The sequence below is a fragment of the Chionomys nivalis genome, chromosome 12 (genome assembly GCF_950005125.1).
Source record: "Chionomys nivalis chromosome 12, mChiNiv1.1, whole genome shotgun sequence".
Taxonomy (NCBI): Eukaryota; Metazoa; Chordata; class Mammalia; order Rodentia; family Cricetidae; genus Chionomys; species Chionomys nivalis.
Genome location: NC_080097.1, coordinates 1,570,471 through 1,589,736, shown reverse-complemented (window position 1 = coordinate 1,589,736; position 19,266 = coordinate 1,570,471). Strand labels below are relative to the sequence as shown.

Here is a 19,266-nt window from a genome sequence, read left to right as displayed (position 1 = left end):
GTATAAATGATAAATAGTGTCATTGAACCAAAAAAGAAAAGTATATGGCCAGTAGTTCTTCACCGACTTCCTAGGAATCAAAGTATGAATTAACTGAAAACCCATCACACCAAAGTCCCTTTACCCTCACCATCAGTTTCTAAAGATTCCATGTGTATTTATTTTGCCTTTTCAACACTAGAAATAGAACCTGGGGCCATGTCTATGCTCGGAAAGTGATCCACCACCAAGCTAAACTCCCAGTTCCAAAGGCTTCACAAACCAATTACGTTTTGTATGGATGGCCCTTAGGAAACAATTTTATAAATATAAAGGAACTCAAAACAGATACACATACACTACATAAATATTAATGCACAAATTCATAAACTGGAACACAGAAGAGTGAAGAATCCAGGAAGCAAATACAAAGTAGCTTTAGTTTTTTCTCAACACTCTGAAAAAAACACTTCGTTCAAAAGCCTGACAAACTTATCAATGCATTCATTAGAAGGCGTTTTAGTGCTGTGATTTTCCCTATGATGTCACATGAGCAATCTTTAAAAGCAGTGGGAGGTTCTATATGGGGCATCCTAAATGTTAAATCTACCAATGTTTAATATTCAATAATTAATATTTAATATACTTTCTTCAAAAAGCACTTCTGATGATTAAAATCCATTCTTAATTGCAATTAGTTGCTTTAATAAGGTTATGTTAAAATTAATAAATGATGACTTAAAGTGACATTTTCGAAAAAAAAGCCTCTAAGTCTGAAGTTTTAATTTCCTTGGGGAAAAGGTGTGAATGCTGAGACGCTCCTACCCTGTGTTCCTGCAGATTCTGACTGCCAATGTTAGAACATGCAGAGACATTATCTGTAATAACCATGTCTGTGAGGGGGAGACCCCGTACCATTCCTGATTCATAATCTTATGGAAAACATGATTGGTGGCACCATGTCTACCCGCTTTGTTGTGAGACTGGGGCAGGTACAACCTCCCCATATCATATACCCATGAGTTGTCACAGTGGGAAACCCTGCACGAGAAACTGATGGAGGTTATGTCTTTCTGCCGGGTTCACCTATGGTCTCAAGAAGAGAAGCAGCCCCTTGCTCTTCTCTGCACCTGAAGGTATTCCACTCACTTGTCCCCAACTCCGATAAATCCACTGATATTCAATGTTTCTTTCTCTTGGCATGATTTAAAAAAAAAAAACAAAAAAAAAACAGCACAAGGGTGCGGGGTATGGTCACACCTACACAGTGTAGACGTTACCAGCACAGGGGCAGAGTCCCCCTTCTCCTATGTCACAATGGAGCTGCATGTCTGAGAGAACCAGAGACACAACCAGAGCTCAGGTTTAGCCTACACACAAGGAAGGGGGAGAGATAGTGGAGTAAGGACTCTCACAGGACCGGTTCAGTCCACCCTTGGGAATGACGATGGGACAGCTCGGCCATAAACACATATGATCTCTACAGAGTTCCAAGGCAGTGTGCTATTGTGTAATTTTGCAGGAAATAAAACAGACCTCCTCCCTAACACAAGTGCCTCAGTAGTTCTGCTAAAGCTTTGCTACTCACCAGGACACTGGTATGGGAGCTCTGTACCACTGATCTAAATGCAGCATCATCAAAGGGGCGATGAAATGAACACACGTGCAGAGTCTAGACCTTTGACCCAATGTGCTTCAAATGATAACCCGATATGAACAGACTAATTCACCATCTGTTTAACACTGCTTCAAAGGACAGAAATAAGAAGGTAGCAAATGAGGAAGGCAAACATGATGCTTACTTTCTTTAAATGCTTGACAGTAGCCAAGGAAAGATAACAAAAAGAACAGGGCACACAGGAGATCTGCACGGCCAACAACACCAGCAACCTTAAAAGAAGGGGGAGAAAGATTTACATAAAAAACATTTAAGCATCCCTAACTTTTGAATATACAAAACGTCCCTTAGACAAAACAAGTGACTTTACCCCACCACCTATGACATCGTGTTGGCAGCGCTGTGCAGATCTGGTGGTGTTATCTTACAGCCGGTTTGTTCTCTGCACCCTTCTTGGTACAGGACTTCACTTCACTGCTTTAAGAGAAACCAGGCTGTTTGAACAGATTGTTCTGGGCACGCGGTGTTATTGAACACACCATGTTCAAGAACACCAGCAACCCAGGTTTCCCATGTTCTACAGGAGATTTTCAGTGGAAAGTGTTACAAGCTCAGAGTGCACAGTATTTAAAAAATGCATCCTGGGACCAGCAGGTACAGGCACTTGCTGCCCAAGCCTGGAGACCTGAGTTCAACCCCAGAACCCACACAGAAGGGAATGGAGAGAACAAACTTCAGGAAGTCCTCTAGCATGCGTATGAATCATGGCATGCATGCCCCATCCCCCAATATCAGGCATGCACATACATCAAGCACGCATGCTAGTGCACACACACACACACACACACAAATAATAAACATAATAGCTAATTAGCTAACTAATTAAAAATTTTAAATGTGATTGGAAATACAAAGGGCATAAAAGTACAAAATATGTTAAAAGTTTAGGCAGAAAGAAAAAGGTTTAACGACTCTGAGCTGCCTCTGCCATCTTTTCCCTGACTCAAACTGCAAGTAAGGATGCTTCTGAAGTGACCCATCAGATGGAACAGAGCACAATGCCCATCCTTTCTTTCTCAGTCCCAACTAGTGACAACGAAGCTGTATAAAGTATGTGTTCACTTCTTCCAGGCTGATTACCCCAGTAACTGTTTTCCAAATATAAGGGGAAACACAGAATTCTACTCATGAGGACTGCTCTAGTTTACAGGGGTATCCTTTACTAGCTGGTACCCAAATGTGGCAAATCCCTTTAACAGATGGAAGACCAATCGCTTCTCAAAGGACAGAAAAAATACCACGTCTGTGGAAATTAGCACACATATGTATGTTTTGTAAGGTCAACATACATATGTGTTGTATGGTCAACAGCTAAACAAGAATGCCTTTAATCGTCTTCCTTTCACATATGGAAGGCTGAGGTGTCCACTGTAGCTCTAATCGCCCAGTGAGGTGTCTTGGGAAATCTATGGTGTCATGCAGGGCTAAGAGGACAGAATGAGTTGATGAGTCTATCTTAGCAAGTGTCTGTGTGAGAGGAGACGTACAGAGAGGCAAGCGTGATGATTAATCTTAGCAACTTGATGGGATCTACAGTCAGCCCGGAGACAACCCTTTGTAAAGGAATTCATAACCAGTTAACTAAGGTAAACTCGCTCTTAATGTGGGCAGCACCACTCAAGTTGCTTCTTTCAGGTATTGTTGTCACAAAATACCAACCAACCAGCACAGGAAGCAAGAGGCAAAACAAGCTTATCGGGCCTGAAGAGAACATGGCAGTTCACTGGAGGGTTAAATGGATACATAATGAGTTACGGATACTCAGAGGTAAGCTCATTCCAGCAAGGGCACACTGAGTAATCAGAGATGCAGCTACAGACAAAGCCTGGCACATGGTAAGTGTGGCTCCCTATTAGTTCCATTCATGAATTCCAGGGAGTTTATAGACATAGGACAAAGTGGCAGGCAGGAAAGGACCAAGGACACCTTGGGGGTAGGGCACTGCTTCTGTGGCATTCCAACTGGGATACAAGGAAAGGACCTTGTTAGAGCTGTGGCTTTGGACAGACTGAACCCCAAACCCTTTCAGAACCTAACACTGACCAGCAAGCCAAGAAGAAGCAGGCAAGGGAACCAGGACTTCTTGAAATGACTGAAGGGGAAAAGGGTAGTTTGGGTAAGAGTCAAGGCCAAAGCCAAAAGGACCAGACTGTTGAAGCCGCTTCTATCAGGGTAGTAAAAATGCAAGCAAAGAACCGCCAGGAAGTGAACTTGAAACAAATGAACTTATTTTCTAAAGGAAAGCTCTTCTTTTGGTAAACTACTGTACTTCTTTCTGGTTGTGAGCTCGGTGTGTAACAGCTGAACAGTCTCTCCACCCCTATTCTGGTAAATATTAAAGATAATCTCAAGTCTCTGAGTGATGAAGGTCATACTACCTGACATGAAAACAAACAAAAAGCAAACTCATGGCAAGTATTTTAAGGAAGTATTCAGCACTTCAGTGAGTATTTGTCAAGAGTAACTAAAGAGAGAGCTCACAGGATAGAATGTCCAAGGCTATATCCAAGAACAGGTTATATCTAACCACTGGAGAGCAGAAACAAGAAGGACAAGGCTTCCTTCCTTTCTTTTCTTTTTCTCTTTTTTAACTGATATTTGCAAAATATGTATTTTCAGGTAAACTCTCCAACAGTTTTTGTTTTCTTTCAGGGTACCTTAAACACTCCTGTCAAGATTTTTCTGGGGGGGCCGGGCGGTGGTGGCGCACGCCTTTAATCCCAGCACTCGGGAGGCAGAGACAGGCGGATCTCTGTGAGTTCGAGACCAGCCTGGTCTACAAGAGCTAGTTCCAGGACAGACTCCAAAACCACAGAGAAACCCTGTCTCAAAAAAAAAAAAAAAAAAAGATTTTTCTGGGGGAAAAAAAATCAACATACCCTTCCTCAATCAATTAAACAGGTGGCATCTAAATTTCCTTACAAGGGACAAGAATTAAGAATTTGGGGGTCGGAAGGAAGTGGGCAAGGGTTGCCATACTAATCCCCTTTGTGTTGAAGGCTAAGTGTTCGAAGCTGGGTATGATGGTTCATGCCAACAATCTCAGCACTTGAAGTGGAGGCAGAAGGACAAGAGTTCAATGTTAGCACCATCTACATAGCTACAGGTGAATTTGAGACCATCCTGAGATGGAAAGACTGTATCTTGTCTCTTGTCTCATCCTTGGCAAAACATCTGGGTTCAGTAATGGGTGGGTAGAAGTCTTGAAGAGACCAGAACCCAGGCAACTTGTCATCTTTAGCCACACTTTGAGCACAATGAGACCTCATGTCCTCAAGGAGTCCTTGGGAAATATATGATCCTGATAGATGAGCCCAAACCAGATCGGGGTCTAGCAATATCTGTTCTTGCTCCTCTCCCTTCCTAGGAATCAGTACCCTGTCAGTGGCCTCACATGCCTGCTAACAACCCAGAGTCATTTGAGACGGCATATTTTGGGGAGAGGGTGTTGCCTGATTTTGGTTTATATCATCTGAGGCAAAGTCAATTTGGTTGTAAAGATTTCCCTACCAATCAGAATCCAGATAGGGATCAGACTGAAGGGTGACCAATTATTCCCACGCTGCCTGGGGCCACCTTGGCTTTAGTCAGAACTCTGTACCCCAGGCACACTGGATGGCTAGGAAATGTTATGTGCTTAAGTTGGTTATGGTGGAACACCTCTATCATTCCAGCACTTGGAAGGAGGCAGGAGGATCAGGCATTCAAGGTTAGCCATGGCTATGTGACACCCTGTCTCAAGGGGGGAAAATAAAGAAGAAAAAAACCCAAAACCCCCAGTAATAACATGAAAGAGAAAATATAAGTATTTATTAATAGTGTGCAACAATATCTTCAGCATTAAGACTGGAGGTGGGGTAAAGGCACAAAATACATTCATATTAATGAAAAGAAATCTATGTCATTAAAACCTGGTAGGGCTCATGCTGCTACTCCATCCTCTTAAAACATACATACAGACGCACATTTACTCCATTCTGCCCTGTCCTCATGCCACAAGGTGGGACCGTCACGGCCACACCACAGAAGCTCTCTCCCGTCCTGGCAGGACATCTATGAGGCATCCCCCTGCCTCCTGAAGATAAGCTCCAGGTGCTTTGCTCTTTGCACACATTTAAAGCTGGCATTTAAAAAATGTAGAGTGAGCGATTAGCAGAGAAAGCTGATAAGAGGAAATTGGATAGTGTGTCAAATTAATGAAAGGTAAACACGCAAAATATCCGTCTGTAAATGCTAATTTTTAATTATCCCTTACTTTCCGAAATCTGAGTTTAAATGGCTGTTATGGAATGACAGAGAGAGGAAGAGAATTTTCAAATATTCCTTTCTTTCTCCCCATGGGTAGCCACCCTCTGTGTGTGTGGGTGTGTGTGTGTGCACGCACACACACACACCCACACACACACACACACACACATGCAGAAGCCAGACGCCAACCCTGGGTATCTTGGTTGAGTCAGGGTCTCTCCTGGGTCCATACCTAGATAATCAGGCTATGCTGGCAGCCCTGAGTACAGTCAGTCTCTCCTTCCCCATCACTAGAACCACAGGCACACACCCTATGCCGGGTATTCTGTGGGTGCTGGCAGCCAAACTCAGGTCTCCATTGCTTACACAGCAAAAACTCTAAGAGCTGTGCTATCTCTCCATTCCCCCCAATTCCTTCCAAAGATCTGAAACATGGCCTCTAAAGATTACCAGATAAACATTGATCTGCAATGTGTGTCTGTACATGCTCAAACATGTGTAAGCATACCCAGGGCTTGAAACCTTTTTATACATCAAGTTTTCAATATGTAAAATCTTAACTTTGGAAAACCTCTGGTTAATCATTCGATTTTTATTTTGGTTTTACGACTATGAGCAATTAGACAAGAAGCAAACAGTCAATCAGGGCTTTCCCAGAAAGCCGTCTGTGTCAGATGCACACACCACATCTGAGATGCAACAAACACTTATACCAGAGAAGTGAGGCTGCAACCCGTTCTAACTTGGTCATGGTTGTGCACAGATAAGAGACAAAGGGTTTAAAGTGGGCTCCGGCAGCATCAGCCACAGCCTTTCACAAAAGATACAGAAGACAAGAATAAAAATTCCATAGCATTCTTGAAACCAAAGAACAGATATTATGAGAAATCATAATTTCTAAAACCAAGAATTCTGATTAACATTTTAGAATTGACTCTAAGGCTCTCAATGGGGCAATCGGTTAAACATAGGCCTTTAAATGTCTGTTAGAAGTCAAGGCCCACTGTGAGAGGAATAGCCTACAAAGCTTCTAACCCAGGTGTTTGGTGCTCCCAGAATGACTAAATCCAATCTTTTACTTCAACACCATGCCGCCTCACGTTTTCCAAGTGCTCAGGGTGCACACAAGGGTTTCCTGGCGACCTCACACGTGTCCAGTTAAATCTCAACAGTCTATGTCTACAGTGTACTCTTCATGTCCTAGGCACAGAGAAACGGCCACAGGGCAGCAGGCTAGGCTCCTGTCACTGCTGTTCAGCACCTGGCCAAGGGTGTTAAGGGGAAGACACCCAGGGACGGAGGAGGCCTGGGCCATGGAACCTGAGAGTTTCAGTGTACCCTATACTCACTCTTCTTTATCCTCCTGGGATTCTCACTGCCTATAAAGTTATACCAGACCATCTGATGTCATACTGCTTTTATGCTAATTATATCAAGAAAAAATTTTGTAAATCATACAGTCAGCTACCATAGAAAAACTGCCTCAGACCAGGTGTGGTGGTGCATGCTTTTAATCCCAGCACTCAGGTTAGTGGAGGTCTGTAATTTAGAGTAGGGTGTACATAGGGAGCTCTATGCCAGCCAGGGCCTACATAATAAGATCCTATCTCCCTCCAAAAATAAATAAAATAAATAAAAAAAACTGCCCCACCCAGTCTCAGGACTGAGGAAGGATTCTTAACTGCTGGTCTTTAGGCTGCAAAATGAGGTAACATTAATATTTATGCCCTTGAAGTTATCACACAGGCTAGACAGTGCCACCCAAGACTACAGCACACTCTGAGTCTCTCAGTTTGGCAGCCGTTATTTGCCCATAAAGAGATGGTCCTCTGACCTAGAACCCACTGTGTCAAATATCTGACAGGGAAAGTATCATGTATTTCCTGAAAACATTGTAATGTGTGCTCTGTAACCACGAGGAACACACGAAGAGCCCATTTCAGAAAACCAGAATGCACACAGATGTCTTACTTCACCACACACACGTCTCACACACACGCAGACGGTCACACGTGGGGGATACTCACACACTCAGTGTGCACTGGATGGACAGCGAACAGCAATGCTGCCAGCAGGGAAGCTCTAGGCGCCAGGTGTACCCTCCGGCCTTTACTGGTGTACTGCAGGCCTCCAAACAGTACTGAGAAGACGTCCAGCATGAGGATGGAGATGCCACCATGCAGGAGAATGTTGACCACGTGGAAACCCACGGGGTGGAAGCCTCCTGACAGATAGTAGTTGATCCTGCAACAGATGGTGGTTGCTCACAGAGGATGAACACACACAACAGAACGGGGGCTGTTGAAGGATCTTGTTGCCTCCTTCATGAAAAGAGCGTCAAGACAATAATACCTGTCCAGCTAAGAAGCCTGAGGAAACCATGAAAACAATTATCCATAGAGGAGAGTGGGAGAAATGGCCATGTCACAGAGGAAGGCACCGAAAAATACAGGGAGAGGAAAATTAAAAGGAGAGCTAGACCTTTTTATTTTAAGTTTAAGGGATTATTTCCCAAGGACAAGATAAATCACAAATCCTTCAAGGCTATCCCAAAGGGGGCTAGATTTAAGATATCCACATGACTCTCTGCATACACACACACAAAAAGAGCTTTAACATTATGTATCTCCAGCCTTCATCTGCAGGATACCTTTCTACTGTTAGTGTGAGTCTTTCTTTTGACTACTTCTCAATTACTGGTGGTTCTAATTGTTTTTAAATGCTTATCTGCAAGAGCTATATACAAGAATTTAAATGTATCCCAGAAACAGGTATAAGAACTGTTATTGACTAGTAACTCTAGCTAATGGGGACTAGAAGTCATCTTTAAAGTTCATTTTCATTTTACATATTGACTTGGTAATGGTAGGATGATTAAGAGCTTAATTTTGTCATTAAAAAAAATCCACAATTTTATGGGATGCCTGTGTTGCTTTGATACATATCGTACTATTCCCCTGCTGCTTTGCTACCCAAACAGTAAAGGGTGGGCTCTCTGAGAACCAGAAAGACATAGATGTTTTGCTGGTCTGAGCATCATCTTTGCACAGGGACCGGCTAATATCTGCATAATTCCAGTTTTAGTTTGTGTAGCTGATATGGAGATTCCTCAGGCACAGCCTCTCAACCTTCCTGTGGCTTACTTCCTAAGACCTTAAATAAGCAGACATCTTACAATACAAATGGACTCCATCTACCTAAAAACTAACGACTGAACCCCCACATACGATGTCATGTGGAAACCTCCAATGATGCTCCTGTTTCTACTGTTACACCTTACCTGAACGTCAGGACGGTAAGTGGCCGGTAGGATTTATGGCTGGTATTGCTGCTTAGTCTACTGCCCCAGAAGTCATGATGCCACAGGTCTCCCAGGGGTGTGTCTGACTGAAGGTCCTGCAGGAACACAATGGGACGTTCTAGACAACACAATGGGACGTTCTGGACAACACAATGGGACGTTCTGGACAACACAATGGGACGTTCTGGACAACACAATGGGATGTTCTGGACAACACAATGGGACGACGTTCTGGACAAGGAGTCAAGATCCTCCCCTCATCTTGCACCAAAGCCTTGAAAACTTTGCCCACTTCATCCTTCCTACTAGCCCCAGGCCCAGCTCCCCCCACCCCCATTATCTCTTGTCCAGGATATGGGCAAACTTCTTAAAAGAGCCACCATATCCTCCCACTTTCTACACAAAGTACTTCTAAATGCGCATTAACTATCCAGTTGGTTACAAGCCTTTCAATAGCATCTCCCTTCCTGGATCAAAGTCAATGTTCTCTTAGGGCTGCAAGACCCTCCACACACATCTGCCTAACTCCATGTTTCTGCCCAGCTCTACTGAGTTCCCTCCCAAGAGGCTTTGCATAGGCAAACCTGCCCTAGACGGTCATCTTCAACCCTCTGACATCCCAAGTGGACTTCAATCCTTTCCTGTGGATTCCACAGCATCTCATATCTGTACCCGTAACAGCTGGCTCACCAGTCACTCACAGCTGTGGCTTAATTATCTCCATCACTAGACTGGCGCTCCACAAGGCCCGGACCACATGAGCTGAAGTACAGAAGGTGCTTAAAACATGAAAGAACAGACCACTCGGCAACATAAGGCCACTACTAGCCTTTCACGGTCAATTACATAAGGTGAAGTATCAGAAAAACATCCAGTTTAAACAAGTATGGGCAAATATAATTCTTAAAATTTCCACTTTTGGTCATGAGTTAAGCAGATTGTGAAACTAGAGGGAAAAAATTTCATACAATTTTAAAATATAAAATTATTAAATATTAAACAAAACTCTCTCTTTCTGCTGAGATAATTTGGCCTTATATTACACCAAGCATGCTTACAAGCATTTTACCTTACATTTAAAATATGAAACTAAACGCTGTAAAAATCAAACAAGGGGGCTGGAGAGATGGCTCAGCTAAAAGCATGTTCTGTTCTTTCAGAGGACCTGAGTTCAGTTCCCAGCACCCATGTTGGGTGGCTCACAACTCCTTCTAACTATTGGTCTATATCTTCGCATGATCAGCCCTGAAATCCAGCAGGTGGGTGTACCTAACTGGAGAAACTACATCATTACCGGCTTTCTGAAAAATTGCCTTCTGAGCACAGAAGGATGCTCAAACTCAGAAGAAATGGCTAAGTGGCTAAGAACGCATACCGCTCTCTCAGAGGACTTGAGTTTGGTTCTCAGCATCCATTCTGGGCTCACAACCATCTGCAACTCCATTTCCAGGGGATTCAATGGCCTCTGCCACCTCAGGCACTTGTATACACGTGGCACGCGCGCACACACACACTTTACAATTTCCTTCCCACACAGAAGAGTTGGTTAAGTGACAGATGGCCTCAAAGAATAAATACCCACGTTGCAATATGGACTTTAGTACTTGCTATGAATGAAGTGCTTGCCGACTCACAGGGAAGGCCTCAGGAGGAGGAACAGACGCAAAGTCGATCACTTGATTCTCATGTGACTTTCCCTTCTACCAGCTTTAGTGGCCTAAAAAATGTAGAGCGTCCACCCAACGAGACAGTTGGATGTTTTGCAAAGACTACAGGATCCATCTGCTAACTCAGCGACAAAAGCAGGAGCCCAGGCCCTTGTGTTTTGCCACAAAAGGGCTTGTTCAGTTGTGAGGTAGTTAGGAGCAGCATCTCCTCCTCCCTCTGAACAGAAACGAAAACCAAAGAAGCTCTAAATATTTAACGAGGCACAGCCTACACGAAGCAGAGTGTGCGAGGGAAAGGTCAAGTTTTTCTTCTAATGATTTATGGGAACACTAGATTATATCTGAAATCCCTCCTAACAGCACTGACTCAGAGATCAACAAAAAATGGCAACTCAGCCCAAGGAAGCATCTAGCAAATAGAATCCAACTCCCTCCCCCAGCAACAGCCTGCTGACATCATGAAGACAGATTCAGGAGTGGAGGTGTGCATTCCACTCAACAAAGAAGGAGAATAGGAGGGCTGGCACGAGGTGACATTACAGAAAATACTGCTCAAACCACACTGGGCAGAGGCACAAGACGCCTGTCCACCTCCCACCTGAGGATACCCACAGTAATCATCAGAACACTCCATACACCACAGCCAGGCTTCCATCTTCCCAGCGCAATGGAACTTTGCAGCACAGGTTCTGAATTAACCCTTCACACATCCAGGTAGAGGTGTGATGAAAGTCACCACAACCACAGAACTTAAAGAGGTGAACCCTTGTTGGAAAAATTATTCTGTGTCTCTCAAGTTATCAAAGTGGCACAGCTGTTCAGAGCGACTTGCCTCTTAAGGAGTCACATGTCATGGATGGCAGGTGAAGGCAAGGGAGGAGTCATTAGGCTTGGTGGCAGATGCCTTACCCTGATGGGTCATCTCAGTGGCCTTCACTTCTTATGAGCATCCAGCAATGGTGCTGCAAAAGCTCCTTCAACAACATGCTCCAGAGAGACAGGTAGGTGCATTCCTTCAAGTCCCGGCCAAGGGTAAGCAATGCAACCTGTGTGCTGAGTAAGACGATCACAAAGGCTCTATCTACCTCATGCCACTTCTGAGCACCCGTTCTGCCTGCCTCCAAGTTTTTTACTCTCACTGTCCTTGGGCCCATTTGAATCTTTTCCTCCCATTTGACAGTAAAAAAGCGTGACTACTCTCCTAACCTTATAAAGCGGCAACTGGGAACAAGGTGGACTAGGATTTTGCATGGTCAGCAAACTTGAGTCTCCAAACATGAAATAACTGGGAACCCTGTACCCCTCAGCAGCACATGGCTTCCGTCCATGGCTGTCAGCCTGCTGCCCTCACACAGTGGAGGACAGAGTCACAGCCTCACACTTCGATAGGTGATTAGATCCATCCATCACTAGAAAAAATGGGTGAGTCTTTCTTTCCTATCACAGTTCTGAAAAGTTTCATAAAGTCTGAAGTGCTCAATCTGCTTTGCTCTGCAACACCCCTGGTCTTGTAATCTCAGCAGAATGACCTCTCTGATACATGTGCAGATGGGATCTCCTCAGCACAGACAGGGGTTGCACACCTGAGGCAATAAATTTAGGAGCTAATATATAAAATGAAATGGGAACTCTGTATCTTAAGTGAGACCCAGACCAAGAGTCAACCCCAAGCTTATCAGAGAATTAATACCAACTTGGATGATTACTAAGACATAAGCAAACGGCATGTTTAAGTTCCTTAGATGATTAAGACACAAACCTTATTGTTAACAATAGCTTCAGAGTCATCGAAGACAAAATCGCCATCATAACTCCTGGCAAAACACACGAGGGAAGCAAATCCTACTACTAGCTTAGCCCAGAAAGGGGGAAGGACAGAAGACGGGACGATGCGGTCCAAGTCAGCATCCAGCTCGGCCATCTTGCAAACTGCAGGCTGCCAGCCTCCTGCTGCAGCATTATGCTGAGGGATCTGCAAGGGAAATAACATCATATAAATACCTTTAAGCACACTTCTGCAGTGAACATCTTTACCGTAAGTAAGAGCTACATCAGTGGGTATGTTGTGATTTTATAGGTGATCTCTAGACATGTTAAGTTGGGCAGAAACTTCAGTGGGCAGAGAAGCGACCTGGGATTCAAGCAGGTTTCCCAACCCTAACATGACCTATGACATCTGAAGCCCCTGGGTTTCTGATGCTTCCTTTCAGAAATTCTGATTTAATAGAATCCTATGTTTACTAGCCCCATAAAGCAAGTCATTTTTATTTCTCAGAGCCAGCTTGCTCGGCTTTAAAAAAAAGTTAACAATCAACTTCACCAATCCAGAAAAATCAGTAACTGTTCATTGTTGGCACACTGGGCGGGGGGGGGAGGGGGCGGGGAGTTAGAGCGTGCTTATGAAATATGACTGTGACCCCGACTCTGACAGATCTTATAGTATGCGTGTAGACACAAGGGAAGATGTCAGTCAGTAGAAAATCTTAGAGAGGGGACTCATGAGGTGAGGGTGTATGACAGTGATTGATTGAACTGGGGTTTACATAGAGATAGAATAATTGATTTCTTTAGAAGGCCCCAGAAAGAACTAAACTTCCTCAATTCTGCCCAAAGAGCTGACTGCCAGTACGGGGAAGAGCCAAGTCAGAAATACAAACTTTTGCCATAGCCTTGCCATTTATTGTATGAGTCTCTATCATTTCCTGTGGAACAAGGCAAACTATGAGACCTTGAGTTTTGTGACAAACTGGGCCAATTCCAAGACTCAAACATGAACTATCTGCAAACCAGGTTATCAGACATGAACTATCTGCAAATCAGGTTATCAGACATGAACTATCATCTGCAAATCAGGTTATCTGTTCTTATTCTCATCACATCCTCTACAAGTGCTGCCTTCTGGCCAGGATGCTCAGTTCAATCTTGTATGCTTAGAGAGGTGATTAAACTCTCTGGAGCTACTCCCTCGCTATGAAACGGACACAACACTGCCTTAGAGCTGTCACTGGGTACACATATTTGGTGGGGGCAGGTGTTATTTGGCTTGTAGACCCACGACTGACGGAAGCTGTGCAAGGAACTCAAAGTAGGAACCTAGCTGTAGAGGACATAAAGGAATGTTTACTAGCGTGCTCAGCCTGCTCTCTTACTCAGCCCAGGGAAGCACTACCCAGTAGCCTGGGCCCTCTGACATCAATCATTAATCAAGAAAATGCCCCCACAGGCCAAGGTGATAGAGACATCTTAATGGATGTTGGGAGAAGGCAAACTATCATTATACTTTCCACAAGTTTGACAGTCTTTGCAAAAATATCCCTTAGATTTAATTAAAAAAGAATAAAAAAAATGAGAAAAAAAAATCTCCCTTAGTACTGGCTTTTTGGTGTAAAAGCTCTGGTCCTCCCTAGAACAACTTCCATTCTGCTTTTAAGCCAATGAAAGAAAATTCTCACCCCCTGGGCCAGGCTGCAGCTTGGTTATATTTGGTTCTAGATTTCCAAATAATACCTACATGCACAAGAAGTCAGGCAAATAGGAGTCTCAGAATCTCACGCCACAGACATCTGTTTCTTTTCTTTTGGTCTTTTGTCTGAATAAAGGTAGAGCCAGACTGATGGACAACAGGGCACTCCTTTCAGTGTCAGCCTGACCCTTCCCAGAGGCAGAGTTGCACATACAATCCAGACACAAAAGCCTGCAACTCTTTCTCTGCTTGTCCCCTGAGCATCGTTGCCTGATGTTTGGCTTGCTCTTAGCAAGCACTGGGGGAATAGTCCACCTACTTTCCGCAGCTTTCTTTTCTTTCCACTGTAAAGGTAAACCACTGTTCAAATCCTAATTGCAGCCAGGTCATCATGAAGACCCTGATTGCTGTTTTACATTCTAGCTAAAGAAATTACTCCTGCCGCCTTAAAATTAAAGCAAGACTGAGTACCCAGGAAGACACTATGGCATTAAAAATGGAAGGAACAAATGTGTTCCTCTATTTAGAAAATCAGTGTGCAGGAAAACAAATGGTTTATACCGACTTTAAAGGCATAGCAACTTCCACCGATTATGTGAAAGCCATAAACGGTCATATAACTAGTTCTGATGTTCTCGGGTTGAGCCCTAAACATTTAAATATGAAATCACAGTTTAGTATGAAGTTCAAATGGTCTTATGTTCAATGGTTGATGAAATAATCTGTCCCTAAATTAGCTGCTATGCATTTCCTGGCGATTCATATTTACAGCCCGAGACAATCATCATGCAAGCAACAGCCCACACTTATGTAGGGTGGGCCACGGTCCCCAACATTTGGGGTGCCCTGATGGGCCAGGCCCCCACTTTTGGAAAGTCAAGTGAGTGGATGAGTTGATGTCAAATAATCTTCCCTTTCCTGGTGGGGAGCAAAAGCATAGGACCTACTGAGCAGGCATTGTGTTCTTTACCCTAATCAAGTCCTCACTGGCTCTTGCCATTTCATGGAAGCATCTCTGCTCTGCAGTGAAAATATTCAGATGCTCCCATATGTTTAACAGATACGTGCTCACATACACAGAACAGTCCAGACTAGGCCTTTTATCAGCAAAAGCCAAGAAACCTATATGATGTTCTCAGAATCCACTACAGGAGTCCACAGCAAAGGTCACAGAGACAGATGAGCATGAACTGGTGGCTACATTTCCTTGAGCTACATTGTTTTCCTAAAGATCAGTTTCTTCATCTGTAGAATAAGTTACCTTTTGGTTTTTCGAGACAGGGTTTCTCTGTAGCTTTGGGGCCTATTTTGGAACTAGCTCTTGTAGTCCAGGCTAGCCTCGAACTCACAGAGATCCACCTGCCTCTGCCTCCTGAGGGCTGGGGTTAAAGGGGTGTGCCACCACCGCCCAGCTACCATTGTGTTCTTTAGGGTATGGTAAGGACTGAGTGAGGTAGTATAAACAACTAGTCTCCATATCCATACAGTTTTGATCAGTTCTTAGTCCCTGATCCCTGTCTTAATGCCTATGTTGCCATCTTTATGACCAGCAGGACCCATCAGGTGACAGGATGTACTCCCAAAAGGGGAGCCCTTCTTTTGGGCATCCCTGGTGAAGCATCTTTGTGCCCTATACAAACTGTATAACGCACAACGACCCTGATCCCAACTCCCCATCCTCCACCAGGAAATGACCCTTGTTCTACAATAAGGCGTGGTGCAAGGGTAAATGAGGCAGAGAAGGAGACCTTTATATCCATGATACAGTCTAGGAAAGGACTTTCTGGTTTTGCTTAAGCAACCTGTCTTATTGGTGGTCTTCTCTAGGTAAAGCCCTGCCTGGGAGCCCTGGCTCCTCAGCCACACCTTGAATGGCAGCTCACTCTATGGAGGGGCCAAACAAGACACCTACTGTGCCTTCAGTTTCAGTAATGACCCACCTACACAGAACCTACTACGAGTAGTCTGAAAAGAGACAGTTACTCTAACAAAGCTTGTGTTCTCATGACTACTGAACTCCTGTTTGAATTGGCTCCCTAAGAGTGGTTCGGTGTGGAACAAACCAGTAGTCTTTAGTCCTGATTCTCAAACTCCTAATATTAAGCCTAGACTTTCAGGATGTTAAAACAAATCCATCTGTCAATCAAAAGATCAAACAGGGCCTCCCCAAAGGCTAAATTTCACGGAACTGTGTACCATGAACCCCTAATAACTTCGGACACAGCAGTCCAGGCTGCAATAAAGCAGACCCAACCTGGACGAACCAGCAGCGGTCACCTAACAGACGAATTTACCGCAGGCTGGAAAGGCTCTTGCTCTCCACATTAAGGGCAATGCATCTAGGGCCAGTTGTCCTCCAATATGGAGGAGCATGACCTTGCCTCAGAAAATCAAATTAAACAATGTGGTGGTTTCTGACCAGGACACTGCAGGGAGAGCTAACACAGGGGTGCCCAAGGCAAAGGGGCCAGCCATCCTCGGCAAGGCTGAGCCAAAGGCGGAGAGAGGTGCATTCTGTTGTGACCCACCTTAACTCAAGAATGCTCAAGTGGCTGCCCCTGGGAGGTTTCACACTCAGAATTTCTGCCTCAGAAAGTTTCCACTTAGCTTGTAGCCATTTTCCCACCTGGGCGGGGCCGTCCCGCCTCACCCCATTCTACCTGGGGTGCACAGCTTATTGGGGGTGCAGGTACAGGGGACAATGAGGGCATTTCGGCAAACCTGACTATAATTGTTTCCCAAGGAACTCTCTCCATCCATCTGTTCCCGGGGAGAGAGCGAAGTGTGGATGACTCGGTGGCTAGCTTTTTCCTCTAACTCCTTTCTTTTGTGTGTAGTTAAAAACAGAAAGAAAACACAAACAGCCCACAGCCACAACATCAACAACCAGGCTCCCCGTGGAGTTCGCCGGAGGTGAGGCAATAGCTGCACCAACTGCTCGGTTGGTTTCCCCAATTCATGGCAGCTCGGTCGCTCCAGGCTCTCAGGCCAGTGGTGCCGGCTTTGCTCCTCAGCTGGCACTCCAAGCGCGGCAGGGTGACTCGTCGCGTAACCCTGGGCAGGCGGCCAAGCTACCGGCTGTGTCCAGCCGTCGCCCGTGCCTTGGCCAGCTGGCGAGCAGGCACGGGGACCCCACGGCCAGGTGGCCGCTGCACCGGGTGCACTCCCGGGTCACGAAGCTGTTGCGCGGCTGGGTCAGACAGTGACAGGCACGGGAATGGTGCGGCGACCTCGGCCGTGGCAGGACAGCTCCGGAGCCTGAGCCCGGGGTGCGCACCCCTTACCGCGCGCTCTTTGTCCGGGGTGCGGCTTCTACCAGGGCGCATAGTGCCCGGGGCCCGCGACCGCCGAGGGCAGCTCGGGTCCCGTAGCTAACTCCTCCAGTAGAGGTGCAGTGCTCGGGCACCGCCCCCAGGCCCCCGGGCCGCGCTGGGCTGGTGATTCTGCCGAGAGCCCGGGAGCCCGCGCCCTTTCCGCGCCCAACTGCGCTCGCCCCGCAGCTGCGCTCGGGCCTCACCGGGCTACCCGGCGCGTTACCTGGAAGGAGCCCAAGCGGCGGTCGCATCTCCCTCCCGCGTGCTTAAACTCCTGCGGCTCCGCAAGCCCGCCGCCGCCACCAGGGGAGGGGCCTCCCGTCCCCCTCCCATCCCGCCGCGTCCCGCCCCCCGCCGCGCCGCTCCCCACTCGCGACCGCCCGCGGATGCCTAGTCCCGCCGTCCGCCGTGCTCCCATCGGTTGTCCTTCCCGTCACTCACACGCTCCTCTTCAGCTCATTGGTACATGTGGGGCTGACGTCGGGACTGGGAAGCTCTCGGCGAAGGAGGCGCAGGGGCGAACGGCCTTCGCTAGGGAGGAGAAAGCGCCGCTGGGATGCAAAGGGGCCGAGCCGCCGAGGCCTGGTTCCTGCTCCCCGGGGATTCCGCGCGCTCTGAAGGTTCACGTGCCCGGCCTGTCCCGCGCGCTCCGCGGAGAGCGTGTTGAATCCCTGCAGAAAACCCCCAACTCCACGCTTCTTCCTGTCTGGGAGGAGTTGTTGAAGATGTGTCTCTACTTTCTCTCTCTTGAAACGCGGAGTGAGTTCTTCGTCCCTAGGCCCTGCAGTCTCAGGACTGCACCACCTACCTCTTGCAGAGCCGTGCAGCGTGCTTCCACACTCCAGTCACGACCACAAGATGCTACACCTCCCTTCTGATGGGAAGGCCACCCACTCACTTCCCACTCAGTACTTGTTTTTGCGGCCACCTTCAAGGAAGAGAAAAGCGTTGTACTTGCCCCTGTCAAATCTCCAGTGACCACGGACGCCCTCCTTCCGACCCTCCTTAAAAGTGTCAGTCTCTGATCTGACTCCCTCTTTGGACGGAGTCGGCTTCATCTGCATCAAGTCACCTCGAAGCTTTCCTCTGCTCTGTGTCCTGCTGCCTCCTCCTGCCCTTCATCTCTAAAGTGGAGTGCTGTCTCCCCCACCCTCAGCTCTCTCCAACTCCGTTCACTTGGCTCCCATTCAGTGAAACTGCCTGTGCGAGTCAACCCTGCTGCCTTCTGCCCTTAGGAAGGCCAGAGGACGTTTTTCTTCCCAATGCTAGCTCATCCTAAGATTTCTTCTTCCTCCTTAAAATGCTCTCTTCCCTGGACCTACCACTCTCCTGTTTTACCTGGTCTGCTTAGCAGGCTTGCCTGCCCAGAATGAGCCCTAAGAGTTTTTAAAGATCTCATCCTTTTACTCCACCAATTTCCAGTACGATTTAATCTTCTGCCAACACTCCAGTCAATATATTTCAGATTTACACTTCTGCTCCTTGCTATCTGAGTTCAAACCTGTTTATCTACTTCCCTATCGTCTCCCCTGGTATATGTTACCACATCTCAAACGGCAGAGCATGCAACACACACTTTCTCTGCTTTCCTTCTACTGGTCTGTGACGCCCAGGGC

At 46.2% G+C, this 19,266-nt stretch overlaps 1 protein-coding gene across 3 annotated transcripts in view; it reads right to left on the bottom strand.

Annotated features, from left to right (window-relative positions):
* Tmtc4 (transmembrane O-mannosyltransferase targeting cadherins 4) overlaps positions 1-18,427 on the bottom strand; it is a 54,837-nt gene extending 36,410 nt beyond the window's left edge. The window contains exons 1-5 of one of the 3 annotated variants that reach the window (XM_057786626.1): positions 18,092-18,427; positions 12,633-12,845; positions 9,186-9,301; positions 7,933-8,149; positions 1,782-1,869 (exon numbers count right to left, since the gene is read on the bottom strand). In XM_057786626.1, coding sequence (XP_057642609.1) covers positions 1,782-1,869; positions 7,933-8,149; positions 9,186-9,301; positions 12,633-12,794 — 583 coding nt within the window. In that variant the 5' untranslated portion in view covers positions 12,795-12,845; positions 18,092-18,427. Of the gene's footprint in view, positions 1-1,781; positions 1,870-7,932; positions 8,150-9,185; positions 9,302-12,632; positions 12,846-17,057; positions 17,380-17,873; positions 17,972-18,091 lie in introns of those variants that run through there. The other 2 variants (XM_057786625.1, XM_057786624.1) reach the window with 2 other exon arrangements.
* Between the last annotated feature and the right edge of the window lie 839 nt (positions 18,428-19,266).